This window comes from Epinephelus fuscoguttatus, linkage group LG7 (assembly GCF_011397635.1).
Source record: "Epinephelus fuscoguttatus linkage group LG7, E.fuscoguttatus.final_Chr_v1".
Taxonomy (NCBI): Eukaryota; Metazoa; Chordata; class Actinopteri; order Perciformes; family Serranidae; genus Epinephelus; species Epinephelus fuscoguttatus.
The window spans coordinates 7,888,140-7,905,614 of NC_064758.1; the positions used below are offsets into that span (position 1 = coordinate 7,888,140).

A 17,475-nucleotide genomic window follows, 5' to 3' on the forward strand; every position below is an offset into this window, starting at 1 on the left:
CCCTGTCCCTCCCACTCTCCCACCCACCCACTTTTACCCAAACACCCCCAGCAGCACTTGGGAGGCTATTTTTTGCCACGCTTCACTAAATAAGGCCGTGGAGCATGGCTGCGCGGGCGGGCTGGTGGAGGGGTGCTCGTCTCTGGTTCTTACCTTGGTATAAAAACCCTGGGACGGTGGGGGTTTCCTCTGATCACGCTCAACCTCTTGCCTGCTCCCCCCTCACAGTGTTCTCATTCTAATTTTGCTTTCGTCTATTTATTTTTTTTTTACGCCAATGCACAAACACTGCCTGTGAGCAGTATCACTTGACCTTTTATCCCAGAACCTTTTTTATCCTTACAACTTGATTTCTTGATTTTTTTTTTTTTTTTTTTTTTTTGTAGTCATCTCTTTAATTTTAAGGAACTGCTTTTACCAACCGCTGGACGACATATCGGGAAAGTGACTGAGTGGAATATGGGGGCAAAAGGACAAGAAAGACAGGAAAGAGTAAGAGATAATTGAGTTAACTCTTAAAAGCTCCCCATTTTACTGTTCCTTTTTTTTTCTTTTTTACCAACCTTACTTTTTCATTTTTCTTTTTTGCCAGCTATCATCCAAACTTTGCACCTCCCTTCTTTACCTCCCACCATGCTTTTTCCTCTCCTTCCCTCTTTCCTTCCTGCACCCTCCCTTCCTTCATTTTCATCTTTTCCTCTCCCACATTTCATCTTCTTCTCTGTCCTCCTTTTCCCCTCTCATTCCTGTCTTGAAATCTTCTGCTTCTTTCCCATTCCCATTTTTACTTCAGTTCCCTCTGTTTTATTTCATTCTTTCATCTCCATTATTTTTCCTGTTTTTCTCACCCACTGTCTCCCTTTACTTACTCTTTCATTCTCTCAACCCCTCCCTTCCTCCCTCCCTCCGTCCCTCTTCCCGATTTGTCCTTCAGCTCTGTCAGCACTCACTATCTCGCTCCATCTCCTTCTCTGGCAGTCTGATCAGCTGTCTTCCTTCTAACTTTACATGGCCTGGTGTGGTGCGGAGGGACGGGCAGCTGCCGGCTGACGCATTTCACTGCCCAGTCATCACTTCAAATCGAATCCTCTTACACAAAGCTCTGTGCTTTTTATACTGGCCACTATTTTTGCTCTCTTTTCCACCTGCACGGGGGTCCTGTGATTTTTTTTTTCTTTCTTCTCTCCTGGTTTTTTTCCCCCTCCTCTTCCTTTTCCCACCCCATCCAGTAAGAGAGAGAGAGAGAGAGAGGCAAGGCAAGTCCCGTGACCCTCTTCTTTTCTCTCCTCTCCTCTCTTTTCACTCCTCCTCTCCTCCTCCTCTTCTCCTCTCCGCAACCTTAAACTCTCCATCGCTGAATCAGCTCCCAGGGAGGAGAGACTCCGCCTGCAGCGACCGCTTCACTCCGCATGGGCCGTCATCCCTATCTGGATCACCTCTGCTTACGGTAGGTGTGGAAGTGTCTCTGTGTGTTTAGATATTTGTAAAAAAAAATTGTGTGTTTACTCACCGCATTTATTTTTGAATGTATGCCTCTGCGTGTGTGTGTCAGTGTGCTTTGTCCCAGCCACCTTCACTCACACACACATACACACACACACACAATACAGTTTTTTTCTCATCAGCTGCTCTTTTGGAAAAACACACTGTGAGTTAGGGAGCTGGAAAGAGTCTTCTTATTTATTTATCACTCCGCTTCTTGTTAGAATTGTTGTAGCAGAGCTTGTGATTCACGTGTTGGCAAAGAACTGTCTCCGCACATTGGCATGGGGTTAAAAGGTCAAGGGTTATCTCTGAGGTGTTCACTCTGGAGTGTTTCTAATCAGCTGGTACGGCTGTGTTGATATTCAGTGGAAAGCATTTAGAATAGTAATGATAAGCAGCTCAGGGCAAACTACACATTATCTCTCGTTATGACTTAAAATGAGACTGCCTGATTAAATAAAGGTTATTATGCATTCGCACAGACTGTAAAACTAAGTAAGTAAGTTGTCAGATAAAGGTAGCAAACTTAGCTTGTTGCCATTTTTTGCAGACTAAATATATTTGAATTATTACCCACATACAGTGTCCTTCGATGTATTCATATCTCTTTAAAATTAAATTATTTTTCCATTCACATGCATTTTATTGAGAAGCAGATCTGCAGTTTTTTTGTAAATATTTGAGGGAGCATATGGGCCACATAATGTTACATTTGTGGTGTAGATATGTATGGTGTTGGACCAGTGCAGTGTACTATATTTGCCTGCAGGACAGGTGAGATTTATTAGCACAAACACCACATGAGTATGTTCTAATGTGCACCGGTGTTAAGCTCACCGGGACCTCAGCTCTATCTATAGACGGGACACACACATGTGTCACTCTCCTGAGAGAGCGAGAGAGAGGTTTAAAGTAGGAGCAAGGTTCTAAAAGTGTCGTGCATATGCTCCCATCCCTCTGTCTCGTCGCCTCTCTCTCTCTTTATCTCTCTCTCGCTGCCTGGGCTAGTTTTAACCAGTTAGCGGATACCAGGGAGATCAGCGGTGGTCAGCTGTCTGTCAAGCGTCCAGAGCCTTGACAGGCTTCACTGTGAATTGCTGGAGGTGGGTGAGGTGTCGGGTGTCCCAGCCCGGCCCGGCCCAGCCCTATAGGAGAGCGGTTATAGTACACACGCAGCTGTTTGAAGGGAATCTATCTGTCTTTCTGTCTCCATCAACCACAGGGTGTGAAACTTAGCTTTAAATGGTGTTAGCTTAACTGCTATGAATGTTGAGAGTATACAGAAAGGTGTATAAGAGGAAGAGGATTTATATTATCTGTTTCCGGCTGGTTTATTGGGATGAAAAATGCTTTTCGATACTGCACCCCATTGTAAGGATTACAGAAGTCGCACCAGATGTTGGCAAATTCCATCCACTTCCTGCCGTATGAGCTGTGTATCACAGTGCAGTGCGGGTGCATATTACATGCTGCCCCTTATCTTGCAATCTACAGCAGTTGGCTATTTCTCCCTGGAGAATTGTAATTCTTGCCTGGAATATTGGGACGGTGGTGGCGTAGAGGCCAGAGTGGATAGGCAGCTTAATTCTTTGTAATGTGTCTATGTCTAGCACCGGGGCTGGAGTGTGTCTGCGCGCTCGCGAGGGTGCACGTCAGCAAAGCCCCCTCGTTTACCAGCCCCGGCCGGTGATTTACAAAACCTTTCCCTTCCATCGCTGGGAGAGAAAAGAGGGGAGGAATGAGAGAGAGAAGAGGACGAGTGTGATTTATGGAAGAGACTTTTAGTTTAATTACTGGGCGGGCAGGGCTGATGTGCACAGCCCCCATGGCACTGGTTACACAGTGGTGGGAACACACAAAGGGGCTATTGGGGGGCTACAGAGTATGACATATTCATATGCGGATGCAGTTGATACACTCAGGCAATTTGTATGTTCAAAGTGCAAGAGTTAAATTATGTAGCACAGAAAAGCAATATACAGTAGCTACCTGTGCAGTTAAGTGAATATGCACAAACACAAGTGGAAATCACAGAGCTGCTTTTACAAAATATCCATTTTCTACTTCACTGTGGAGCCACACACATATATAGAAAAATGTGTCTTTTGTCCTTTGCATGTAAGAAATAGAATATTGTGCTGTGTCAACAGTCCAGCCTCAACGTTCGCTTTCATAGAGATTTGATTAGCTGTAATTGTCATTCAAGGTGAAAGGTTGACAACCAAAGACATAAGAAAGACTTCCTGATATTGCAGTTTGGCAGTGCAGGTGCTTCCAGCAGCAGTGCATGCTGGGATGTCTATATATCTTAACCAGTTTATATATCTTAACCTGCCTCTTGTGTAAGTGGTATCAAATATTTTAAAGGGAGGACCGGTAGGAAAATTGTAACACAGTAACAGCTGTCCACCCAGCATTCACACACACACACACACACACACAGCCGCACAAAGGAACACACGCAACACACACATTCCCAATAACCCTTATGCGCTTCCTACTGCTCCCACCATAGGTTTTCTTAACGCCTCTCTCAGAGCCTTCATTAGATGCCTGACGTTAGCAATGGTTCAATTCATTAAAAGCGCGACTCAGCCTTTGTGCATTTGCCTATAAATTGGTATTGATCTCTGAGAGGACAGGGAGGGGGGTGGGGGGTGGGGAGGGGGAGACAGCAGAGGATGGTGGGTAGGTGTGTGTGTGGGTGTGTGTGTGTGTGTATGGGATTGGGGGGTTGCTTGTGGATCAGGGACTGAGGCTAATGGGAGGGGGCAGGGGGTCTCAGGTGAATGGGGTTCACTCAAGCAACAAGGGCAAGTCAAGACAGACACATAAACACACACACACCACGCACACTGACACACATTTACAGATCGTCAGATATGCACAGTAGGTCACACACACACACACACACACACACACACACAGATATATTGACATTCCTGCTCTGGCTGCTCCCCCCAAACCTGTCCACGTGCCACGCCACATGTGCCATTCAACCTCATCATCGCTGCCGTCTGCTCAGCGTGGGACTGGAACACTACTGTAGTTTGACTGGGAGGGTGGGAGAGTATGTGGTGTGGAGTGTGTGTGCAGGAGAGAAAGAGAGAGAGAGAGAGAGACAATGCGAGCACATGGTATATAGAGGGGAGTGGGCAGTCAAGGGGAGACTGCGTAGCATGGTAGCCTATAGAGTGCATGGGACAGTGTGTGTGAGAGAGATGAATGGCACAGAGGGGAGAGAGAGGAAAAGAGAGGAATTGCTCTCAGAGGCAGAGGACCGGTGGGACGAGCGGCTGTGCGCCGGACTAAAAGTTTTCAGTGTGAGGAAGAGGGAGAGATTAAGGAGAGGAGAGAGGGAGAGAGAGGATCAGAGAGAGGAGGGAGAGAGAGTGTGTGTGGCTAAACAGAGAGAGAGAGAGAGAGAGAGAGAGAGAGAGACTGCAGAGGCAGCACCTGGGACACAGACTGAGAGAAGAGAGAGCGAAGCACTTCTTCTTCCCAGTCTCCTTTTCTTCTCCGCTCTCGCTTTATTGCTTCTCTCTTTGGTGCATCGGCCCAGCTGAAGCAGGGGGGGGGAGGAGGAGGAGGGGAGGAGGAAGTGGGGGCAGGGGGTGGAGGTAGAGGAGGGGGGGGGCGGTTCTATCCAACATCTGCCTGTAGGTAAGTGCAACATCTCCCTCATTTCCCTTCACCCTCCCCTCCTCCTCCTCTACCTTCTCCCCACCTCACCCCTTTCACTCCACCGCTGCAGCTGAACCTCTAGGCGTGACACTCAAGGTGAATCGCGTGCCGTGCGTGTGTGTGTGTCTGTGTGTGTGTGTGAGAGAGAGAGAAACTGCTTCATAATGTACAATATGTCAAAGCAGAGCGGACACATGGTGGCCAGACATTGTAGTTATGCTGTAGTATTGCAGCATTTTAAAATATGTGTTCTTTCAGCGGGAATAGGGGGAATTTAAATCTTTATACAGTGAAATATGACTTTTAAAATTGGCTTTTTTTTTCCCTCTGTGACAGTTCAGGTGTAAATTAATCTGCGTGATCTGGCATTATTCTGTGATTTGATATGACATGGTGGAAATTTTTTTACCTGTTTGAAATGTTTCTTCTTAGAGGTGTAAGGACCTTATGATAGTTCAGAAGAAAAATATGATTTTTAAAACAGTTAGAAAAGTTTTTTAAGCATAATTACTGCTGTTTTAGAGTATATTTGCATGAACTTGTGTGTTTTTAATCCCGAGTGTGTGCGCTCAAGCTTCTATCTTGATGTCCAGGGGGACCCTGAGGTGCCACAGGGGGATCACAGGGGGGTTATGAGCATTCAGTGGTTTGCATGGATCCCGATTCAACATTTTTTCCTCCCCGTTGAGTGGGTGTGTGCCAGTGGGGGGAGAGGAGGAGAAGGATTAAGGATGGAGGGCAGTGTGGGGGGGCCTGATGCGCCACCAAGGACAGTGGCCTGCTTGGGGGACATACTTCTTTATATGCCCATATGAACAAGAGCAACTATGGAATGTAAAGAAGTATGTATCCCAGGTTGGGAAAAATTACAGCGCTGCATCTGAACAAAAATCAAACAGTTAAACTTAAGTTTGCAGAAATAACGGAAACTCTTTGGAGAAGATGTTCTGTGTGCTTTATTCTATATCCTACATGCGCAGCTCGTGCATGTGCAGTGTGTTTTCAGCCCTGATGTGGCCCAATTGAGTCCAGTCAGCTCGGTGCTGCAGAGGGATGCATACAGTAGCAAACCATAGATGCAGCTGCAACTCCAGTCAGCACTTTCCACTCGCCCCGCAATAGATTTTTGGATATCTCTTTCGCTCCTGTCTTTCCAGTTTGATTGCGGAATAATTTCCTAATGGCGGTGATTTCAAGAACACCTCCTGCTTACTTTGGATTACTTTTTTTGGTCATTTATCAAGCTTTTCTATCAAATAGTGTGAATTTGCTACAAAAACACACACATACACACACACACCACAGACAGACAGCAGTTTCCAGTAAATGGTGCAGTGATTAAATGCTTGCTAATGGATAGTATGATCCGAGAGGATGGTCAGAAAGAGGAAGGAGCGGAGACTGCCTGCAGGACTAACGGATTACTAGTCTCAGACGCCTCTGTGTGTAGTCACGCTGTCTGGGCTCAAGTTGTTGGCCTGGTTGTGAACACCTCATATATAATGTGGAGATTTTGGTCTTTTGCGGACGAACGTGAGGTCGAAAATATTACATTTCAATTTTAACGCACCAATTGAAACAGCAGTCTGTTGGGGGGGGAGTTTCTGCTTTTCAGCGTTTAGCTCAAAGAGGCAAAAATGACGAAAAAATGGGATGCAAGAATGAGAAAATGACTCATGACGAAGGTTCTGGTTCAAACCCACAATGTCAGGCTGCATGATATCTGTCTCTGCCTGCTGAGCCAGCAGAACACATAGGTGCCACTTCTTTTTTATCGCTCCTGTGTGATAATTCTTAGGCTCTGATTAAGTATGTATGGTACGTACAGTATATGTGTGCAGGAACAATGACTAATCCGGGTGCGGTTTGGGAGCAGGTACAACAATCGTGTCAGGTTTTGGTCGTATGTATTTTGGCCTACTTTGTATATAAATACTGTATGTGACCTAGTTAGGGTTTACCTGTCCCTGTTTAGGTGTTATTTGGGCCAGTTTCAGTGCAGTAATTTGGCCCTGATCAGGTGCACACCCCAGGGCGTTGTGCCTGTGTGGGAGCTGCTGGGCTGACAGGGATCTGCAGTTGGATTACACTTTCTGCCAATCTTATTTTACAAGAAAAAAAAATGTTAACAAGGGATCATAAATGAGCAGAACTGCTTTGTGCCAAGAATAACTGTTTAACATTACAAAACATGCAGCCAGACAGTGTTTCAAAGCTAATTAACCGTCAGTTTAAGTGACAATTCTAATCATAGCCGCAGATGAAGAGGCCATTGAGGTATGGGTCCAGAAATGCAGACTTCAGCTAGGAACATATTCATAAAGCCCCCCAAAACATAAAATGTGTTTGTGAGTAAGTACAAGTGTGTGTGTGTGTGTGTGTGTGTGTGTGTGTGTGTGTGTGTGAGAGAGTGTTTTTATGTTGGAGGGATTTATTGCAGTGATTTGTAAGAACCAGAGGGAAAGGTCGTTGTACTGTGGGAGAATTCAAAGATAGAAGGGCACGGTGCTGAGGTTGGGGGGTGGGGGGGGTGAGTGACAAAAGGGAAACGAGAGCGCAGCGTAGACTGAAGTGGGATCGGAGCGGAGGGAGTTGTGGCGAGTGAGCGTGTGAGATGAGGCGAGGCGAAAGAGGCAGAAAGAGAGAGAGAGAGAGGGAGGCTGGATTGATGATGGTGTTCAGGGCTGGTGTGTGTATGTGTGTTGTGGGGGGGGGGGGGGCAGTGGCGAGGGGGCTGGGCGGGTATTGTTCTGTCACTTTGCCTGTGTCAGCAGGTGGAAGCTCTCATCAGGACATTAAATATGCAACAATGCTGACTGCGGCACCGTGCTGAGACAGCCAAAGCCGGACGACTGGGGGGCCCCACTAAAAGTAAACCAGCGGCACCGCTTTGCCTCGCGCCGTGTTAGACAGCCATCCATCCACAGACACACACACACGCACACACATACTGAGACCTCCGGCTTCTTCTCGGGGCTGCCCTGACCCTCCCTCTCTGCTCTCCTCGGCTACCCAGCCAGCCAGCTGGTAAAGCTGGCTGACTTACCGGCTCACCGACTGGCTGGTTCTCCATCTGGGAGTCCACACAAGGGCAAAGGCAAAGCTAGTAATCCACAGGCCCAGTGAGGGATTAGCAGTAGTTACATACAGATCAGTCATGTGGAACACTGATGCCCAAAAAAATCTGCCTCTGTGAATATGGAATTTCATGCAAAATCTACAGTACACCTGACACAACGTATGAGTAAATGATTGATTTATCTCTCTCTGTCAGCTACCGATAAAGCGCATTAGTCAATCAACCTTATGTTACATTAAGAGCAGTTTTAAATGTGCTGTTCCAAGCGACAGGGTGGGTGGGTGTTATTCTTTTGAATGGAACCAGTGTGTCAACGCACAACAACACAGGGTCATCGAGCAAAAAATGTAACCTGCCTTGACTTTTGCTGCAATGCAACGTGACGTCATCAGGCAAAGTGCTGCGTCAGCCAATCACATACATACAAGCGCACACTCTTGTTCAATTACTTAGTAACATACATGTATTTTTACTGGTTATCTTGCGTAGAAATCCGTTGTGTTTTTGTTTTTGCATCTGATAAGCCTTTGAATGCATTAAGCAGGCCGGACTTCCAGGATCGTTTTTTATTGTCTCTCGGTATATCAAACAACAAAAGTTTTAATGCAGGGCTGAATCCCCAGTTAGCCGTCAATGGATGTGGGCATGCCCTTAATCCTCTGTTTGCATATCAACACTTCCACCTGCCCCACCACTCATTAGATCTGTCGATGAAAAGAATAGCGAAGAAGAAGCGCATTTCCACCAACTGTGTTGCACCCTCAGCCATCTTTGTAACTTTGTAACTGTATGTTAACTGTATGTTTGTGTAACTACCAGCCAAGACAGCATCAAACAACCACCTGTTTGCTTCAACAGAGACAGTGAGGAGATGAATGCAGGGATAATGAAAGGAGGAAGAATTATTCATTATCACAGGGGGTCGGGGGTTTATAGTACTCCTTCATGGCTCTTCTGTGTTTACTGCTTTTCTGGTACAACAGAAAAAAGGGAGGACTGTCAGATTCCACTGCCAGCAAGCTGTGTACTCACCTGCAGTCTCTTTCAATAAGTTGCTGCTTTATTTAATGACAACTATGTTCTTATTTTTGTAGTCAGTGTCATTTCTTTAGGTCATGATAGCACCACAGCAGCTTACTTAATGTATGTATTTATAGCCCCTATATCATTATCATCACATGCACCTTTATCAGTGATATCTCAATCACCAGCATTAAACATCAGAAAGGTAGTTAATTTTGTTCACAGTGCTCATATTATAATACAGGGTTAAATGCAAAGATCAGGGAATATATGTTGTCTGCAGTGTGAGTAAAATAATAGAATTGAGCAAAATTTTAGAGAAAGTTTATGAATGTGCTTAAGACGGGCATTTTCCAGACTGCGGCGTAGGCTGCAAAAAGAAAAAAAAAAATCATTCCATTAATGAAACCTAAACAAGCAATGCCATTTTTTTTACTGTACACAATATCACAGACTGACGTAGAAAAACATGTACGCTGATCTGACGTCTGTTTGCACGCTCTTACCACACAATCTGTTTTAATATACACCAGTTTGTGTGTGTGATATAGTGTATGGATGGGTCCTGGTGTACACCCCTTATACAGAAAGGGAGATCTGCTTTAAACTTCTACAGGATTTGAAATATATATAAGGAAAAAATATGTTGCCATGAACTGCAATAGTTAAAATGGCTGAACAGACAAGAAAATTAGCATCTGCAGCAAAACACTTAATTTGCAGAAAATGTTTGTAACGGGAAGTTCAGTGTAGAAACACAACTGTATTTTTGACAAAATAAAATGAAGGATTTAATAAATATTCTTTAGTATTTCTTGAACAGAAACTGTTTTTAATTGCAAGATTGGTGTCATTTTTATGGCAATAAAAACACAAGAAAGACAGTGGTTATGTATATAAATTGAACTTTAATCAGGGAGTTTTGAGGCTTCACATGGCTGTTGTGTAGCAGTGGGAATGGCTGAATATGAGGCCTTAATGGCCTTTGGTTGGGAGATTGTGTGTGCGCTCACATAAAACATAAATTCCTGGATTGTTAGTATGTACCCATGCACTGTACACCTGTACTGTATGTACATGATGGAAAGAGAGCGAAGGCGCGTGCAGGAAGGAGGCATGAGATTGTAAAGTCAGTTTTATATTAAGTGTCAGAGTTTATTGCCGGGATTTTTTTTCTCTTTTAATCATGTTTATAGTAAGTGTGCATCGGCAGCAATCCACAGAATATAATAGGGGTAAAGAGTAATGGAAGTTGAAACAGATGCAGTGGAGTGGTAATGTATGTGTCGTCTCGCCCTGATACAAGGACACAGACACAGCCTATTATATCCCCTTCTATGTTTATGTCTCTGAAGTGAATCTCAGGACGAATGTACATCTGAACTCCCCAAAGTCATTCCTCAAACAATAGGCACACGCGTAAAATACACACACAGATACCGTGGCATGTATGAGTGTAATGTAAATTAAATGCGAATATGGACACACAAATAGTCAGCAAGTTGCAGTATATATTTGTATATATGCTCTCAACATCAGCAGTGCCAGTCACAGTCATGACTCATCCAGCTGCTGAGGTTATTTTTCCTTATATGTAGCATTACATGGATATAATGTATCTGTACTGAAAGCAAATTTGTTTCTCACACTGTGGAAGCAGCTTTTATTTGTAGTATCAGCAACGGGCTGAAGCCAAGGTAAATGTGTGATTTTACAGTTTGCAAGCTGCTTGTGCACTCAGTCATTACAGGACCGTGTTCACATGCCCTCAGCGTATTAGAGATGGAACATGTGCTGTATAGTAGACGTGGCGCTGACATCAGAACAGACAAATTACTCTCAACACTACAGAAGTGTATTGATGCCAGGCCAAAAAATAAACAAAACAATCAGTAGTGAGTCATGACATGAAAAGTTTCTAGTTATGACAAGAGGTTTTTCAGGTTTTTACAAGATATTTTCATGTTATAAAACTTTTCTTGTTATGAGAAAAGTGTTGCATTATAACAAGCTAAACAAGTATTGTTATAACAAGAGGTTTTTGTAAGTTTAAAAGTTTTTTTTTTTGTATAAGAAAAGTGAAAAAAATGTGAAAAATATCTTGTTATAACAAGAAATGTTTGCTATTGAAGAAATGTTTCATGTTACAACAGGATGTTTTCACATTTTAACAAGAAAGAACAAGGAGAAAGAAACATTTCTTGTTGCTACACTAAAAGTTTTACATTAGAACATGACAAGTATATTGTTCTAACAAGAAAAGTTTCTTGTTATAACATGAAATTATCTTATTCAGTAAACTACATTGTTGAACAAGAACCTTATTTCTCATAAGAAGAAAAGTGTGTCCTTGTAACAAGAAAAAAACAGAAGACAGAAACTTTATAATACATTATAATAAGAAAAAAGTTTCATGTTATAACAAAATAAAGATCTGACAAGAAAAGTTTATTGTTTTAACATGAAAATATCTTATTAGTGAAAATATTTGTAAAAACATGAAAAAATCTTGATTTAACAAGAAACTTTTCATGTTATTACCATATAATGATCACCTTTTTTTTCCTGGTGTGGCATCAATATGCATCCGTACAAGAAAAAGAACAGATGACAACAGACAGAAGGAAAAAAAAGATGTGTCTCTGATAATAAATGACTTCAGAAACCTAATGAATTACTCATAATTATGAGCCTTAAAAGTCAATTAGTTAATTGGCGCAGTGTTTGAATGTGAGAATGATGGCGCATCAGTTCAAAGGGAAACTGAGAATCGATTAAGACAACACGCGGCATAATGAGAAACCAAATTACGATTTATCATTTAGCGATCGAGTCATGCATTCTCTGTGAGCAGGTCGGAGCCGAGGAGCTTTGCCCTGCCCTCCACACACAACACACACACACACACTCTCATGCAGAGCGTCTCCAAAAAGCCGATCAGTCCCTACGCCGGGACAGGGATCAATGTTGAGGTAATTTGTTTCGATCAATTAAACAGACATCTGCTTGAATTAGACTCCAATAGACTGCAAAAGGCCCAACCCCTTCCCATCCGCCTAGGTATATGTGTGTGTGTGTGCACGTGTGTGTGTGTGTCCTTTGCATGGACACATAAAGTGCACTACAAACCAACAGCTAAAAGGTGAAGAATCTAACAGTCCAGAGGAGAATAATTGATTGTAATAGCTGTAGAAGCTGGATTTGTGAATTTATGACATCACTTTGCAGTTTATATCCTCGTTTCCTGTTATTATACTTTTTGCCGAACACATTTTGCCTCTCAGATGTGATGCATTGAGAAAAAAAACTTCACATCTGGAAGGAGCAACGCCACGGGCAACTTGTTTATTGTTTATGGTGCAGGAGGAAAAAAAGGTAAAAGACAGTTGTATTAGCCCGAGTCTAATTTAATGGCTCCCACTAGTGTTCTCTGTACATCAAGTGATGTTGCTGACACCAGAGCCTGTCCATTACTGTACGATATGAGGAGAGAGGGTCTGCTCCCTTCAAATGAACACGCAGGATAATTGTTATGCAGCGAAGCTGTGAAGCAGAGGGAAGTAATTAAAGGAACAAGGGCACTGTGGTGGTGGTGGGCCGCATCCCCCTCCTCCACGTCCCCACCGCTACTGTTTCCCCCCTGCTCGCTGGAGATTACACACACACACATTTTCACACGCAGGTTCCCCTTATATTGACACCCTCATAATTACAGCCAGGGTTTACAGTCATCCTAATATTCTAATTACACTCTGTCTGTGTTTATAAGGTCATAACGTTTACAATTTTACGACACAGTAATTGTCAGTTGACCAAAAAATGAGAAAAAGGCATTTCCCGCTCTAATTGTTTCTTCTGATGACAACACATATTATACGGTACCACTCGCCCTTAGAATAAACACTCCATTTTTTAATTAGTTCAAAATACATTTGTGTTATAGAGTGTACAGTATCTGTCCCAGTTCCCCTTCATAATGCAGCTCCCACCTCGGAACATATGCATCCATCTCCTGCAGTATTTCAAACATATATTGCCCGGAGAGGCATCTCAGGGAAAATATAGAGTAGACTTTCAGTGATATATCTTATAAGGTATAACTTGGAATAGAATGCATTCCTGGGCACGTTGTTATTTCCATTACTGGCTATGCGAATAGTGAATGGAGACTGTGTGAGCGAGTGATTTCACCAGCTTATTTTTGGGAAGTAGTCTCATGAAGCGGAACAGCTTCTGAAAACTGTTGCTTTTTCAGTCATCAATATTTGATTTAAAACAATTAAAATTACAGTTCAGAAAACAAACACATTGTTAGAATTGAAGGCCCAATCGCAATGTCCCCCCTCAGGCCTGAAGCTCTGAACCCTTGTGGACTTAACTGATGTCACCTGGGAAATGTTAAAAATGGGTTTGGCACCTATGAGGCCTATAGGAAGATCCGCCACTGCAAGAGCTAATTTATCATTATATTATCTATAATAATCAATTTATTTATTTTTGTCAAAACAGCACCAACAAGCAAATTCAGAAGCAATGCTTGAGGTATAAACTAGGTGTGTAATATAGCCTGTACTTGCATTGCTCTGATTACATGCGTTTCTATGGATCATCTTAAACCTTGAATCCTTAGTTTAAATGTAGTATTTCTGTGTGAATGTAATATCCCAGTCCACTTTGTTTGCTGTTTTGTTTTGGTTGTTTTTCTATGTCACCGGGCCTCCCCTGCTAACCATGTATAACACTATAGGGCCATGTCCACTGAGGTGTTTTGTTTTTTTTTCAGAGGCCAGCATATTGTTTTATATCTATCCAGTGGAAGCGCTGCATGTTTATACTACCTAACAAACAGCAGTGTTGACCATTGGGTGTTTTTTTTTTTGTTTTTTTTTTTATGAGCACTGAGAGCGGAAAAATATTCAACTTTGGATAAAACTGCTGTGCTCATTACTGGCACTTTTTACCCAGCGGTTCAGTCACAGTAGAAGAGGGACCACAGCGATAGACCAAAGTGCTGAGCAACAACAGTGGAGGAATAATATTTTCATGGACAGGATTTCAAAACTTTTCCATGACTTTTAAACGACCCATTATACACATATTTATACATTACGTCGTCAGCTCCAGAAAATAAATTTGCTGTTAAGTTTATACAGGAAGGATTACTGTAACAGTTTCATTACACACAACAAAATTCCATGACTTTTCCATAACTTTCAATGTGCATTGTTAATTCCATAACTTTTCCAGGCCTGAAAAACATGATGGTGAAATTCCATGACTTTTCCAGGTTTGGACTGTGGGAACCCTGTATATTAATATATGCTTCCTCTCATCAGCCCACACAGACCAGTCTGTCCTCTCTCCCTACATGCTTCAGCCTTCCCTTCATCCAGAGCATGTACTCTACCTTGTGCCGACATGTTTACTTTGGCGGATATTCCTTATCATAGCAACCAGACGCAACCGAGGTGTCTCAGCTAAAAAAACGTTGTACCTCGAAAGCGCTCTCAAATGCTCCCAGCTGGGTATTTTCTTAGGAGCGCCTAGCGTTTTCAGCTGGGGAAAAAAAAACGCTTTGGTGGGCAAGGCCCCTATGAATTGTGGGTAATTCCCTCAGGCAAAGTCTGCAGAAATGCGCACTTACGGAGAGCATGTATAAAGGGCTCAGAATGTCTGTGGGAGAACCCTCATGTACTTGATAATTTTACAGCGGGACAGCCCTAAGCTCTCATGCACTTTGTGGGAACACACCTTGGACATCATTGACCACTCAGAAAACAGCATTAGTATGTTTATATCTGCAAAGCGATACTAAATAAAAAAATCCAGCATAAGTCTCTACCTTTCTCTGTCTTAGCTCTGGCAGTTACCAGCTGCGCTCCTCTTAGTGGTTGTAGTTTTCCCCACATCTGTCAAAACCTGGGGTACATTAAAAAACAGTTTCCCACAATGCACCTTGGGCATTGAATGATCTGCAAAAAAAAAAATAGAAACTTTTATATCCACTGATTAATTTAAGGTCATCATAAAGAATGTAGGGATGGAGGCATGGGGTTGTTTTTCTTGAGAGGCCTCTGTGTTGAATACCTGTTCTTCCGTTTTATCGTACATCATGTTGTTTGTGGTGTATTTTACTATGTTGTGATTTTGCACGGCTGCTACATTGGCCAGGTCTCTCTTGTAAAAGCGATTTTTTTATCTCGATGACACACCCTGGTAAAATAAAGCTAAAATAAAAGTAAAAAGTCAGTGAGTGTGTAGAATGAAATTGGGCCGAATAGACAAAAATGTAACTAATGTGCGGTTGTGCGTTGATCAGATTTGACTGCACTATCATTGGATTTTAAATGTTACTAAATTGTGATTGGAAATACATGACATCACATCACCCAGCCTGTTGGTCTGGTGTATGAGCATCCAGGATGTACATGAGGTTTGACTCAAGCAGAACCAGCTTTCATGCAGCCACGTGGGATTTCTGTGTACACACAAGCATTCGCATGCCTTCACCGACCTGCCTATGCTAACACGTCTCGTGTCTACGCGGGGGCCTCATGCATCCATCTCCCTTTGGTCTGCCAGAAGAGGAGTGTAATTGGGAGCAGCATGCAGGAGTGCAGAGTGTCAGGGAGTCAGCAAGCCAATGTGCTATAGCTACTGATACAGGACGATAGGAGGAGGGAAGATGAGTGGAGCAGCCAGCAAGGCAGCAGGAGCAGCGAGTCAGTGGCGGCCTGTCAGCTGGTAAAATGAGCCAGTCAGTCAGAGAGAGTCTGTCAGTCCAACCGCAGAGCAGCAGCGAGTCAGGCAGGGATGGGCTGTGATCACCGCTCCCCCTCCTGCCACCGCCCGCCCGCCGCCCCTCCTGTAAGTGCACATATATATCTAAGAGGAGGAGAGTGCAGCGTCAGGACAAGGCTAGTTAGCATTCCCCTGTCATCACCCTTCCTGCTCAGAACTTGTGTTATTGAAGAGGAAAAAAAGAGGAGCAGAAATAGAGGTTGGAGTTAGAAGAGGTAAAGGACAGAGGAATTAAAAAAAGGAAGCTATGGTGGCACATTACATTACATTACAAAATGTGTTTTTTGGGGGTGTCACGGCTAACAAGAAAAGCAAAAAAACAATGGTCACTAGACAAAGGAAAAAAGAAACAAAAGAGAAAGAGAGTGGGATCGTAAAGAACATGAATTACGCAGAGGGAGGGAGAGTCAGTTGCTGAAAGTAAATCTCCCAAACCCATAAAGAGTTATGCGTTGTGATCTGTTCCACCGATCGTTGTGTGCTTTGAGATAATTGCTTCCATTTTGTTGCACAGAGACTATTACAGTATATGATAGCCGGATTACCATCTGTAACAGTGGGCTTTACACAGCAGCAGTAGTGCTGCATCAGCAGCATGGCTACTCTAGAAACTATAGGTTTAGTGAACAGCGTGAGTGGGTTGTGTATTGCCCTCAGGCTATTGTAGTAGTTATGGTCTCCTTTCGTAAGAGTCCACCCGGTGAAGGGAAAACATTTTCCCTTGTCGGATCCAGCGACATCAGCACATCACCTTCATGGGATCAGATCTCATTGTGGGTCTGAAAAGTACAGAGTGTGACTCTCCAGAATCAGGCTGGTAATTATATTTGTAGAGATATCGATATTTTTTATTGTATTTTTTACTTTCAGTTGTTTCAAATGAGAGCAAGTGATCTTCCAGCCTCTTATGATTTTCTTTGTTATTTAAGGAGATCGCAAGAGAGAAAACTCCTTTAGGTTTTCATACCAAGCCACTGATCTCGTATATGTTATTTCTAAAGGCTGGCGATAGGTTCAAACCAACCATGTGTTAGTCTGTCTCACAATAGTGTCTGACTTCTCTATCATGTCTATGGCACTCAGCCTTAAGCCCTCTGGTTCCTACTGATGATGTAAATCTAAAAAATGGGTTTTAAATGTGTACAGTTGATTAAGTAATTTTTTTTTTTTTTGGATAATTACCCAAAATGGTAAATAAACTGACTAGACTGTAGGAACTGAATTGGCCTTTGGGGATAAATAAAGTTTTTCTGTATCTGTATTTGTATCTAAACTGCACTTGTATAGCACCTTTCTAGTCTCCTGACCACTCAAAGCGCTTTTATACTATGTGATATTCACCCATTTACACACTTGTGGCCTAGGCTCACACACTGATTGAACAGCCATCAGGAGTAAGTTGG

General features: G+C 43.1%; 1 protein-coding gene across 1 annotated transcript in view; it reads left to right on the forward strand.

Annotated features, from left to right (window-relative positions):
- The first annotated feature begins 210 nt into the window (after positions 1 to 210).
- Positions 211 to 17,475, forward strand: part of LOC125891254 (uncharacterized) — a 30,194-nt gene continuing 12,929 nt past the window's right edge. Inside the window, exons 1-2 of the mRNA XM_049580352.1 lie at positions 211 to 492; positions 593 to 1,447. Of these exons, the coding sequence (XP_049436309.1) occupies positions 460 to 492; positions 593 to 1,447 (888 nt within the window). The 5' untranslated portion in view covers positions 211 to 459. The remainder of the gene's footprint in view (positions 493 to 592; positions 1,448 to 17,475) is intronic.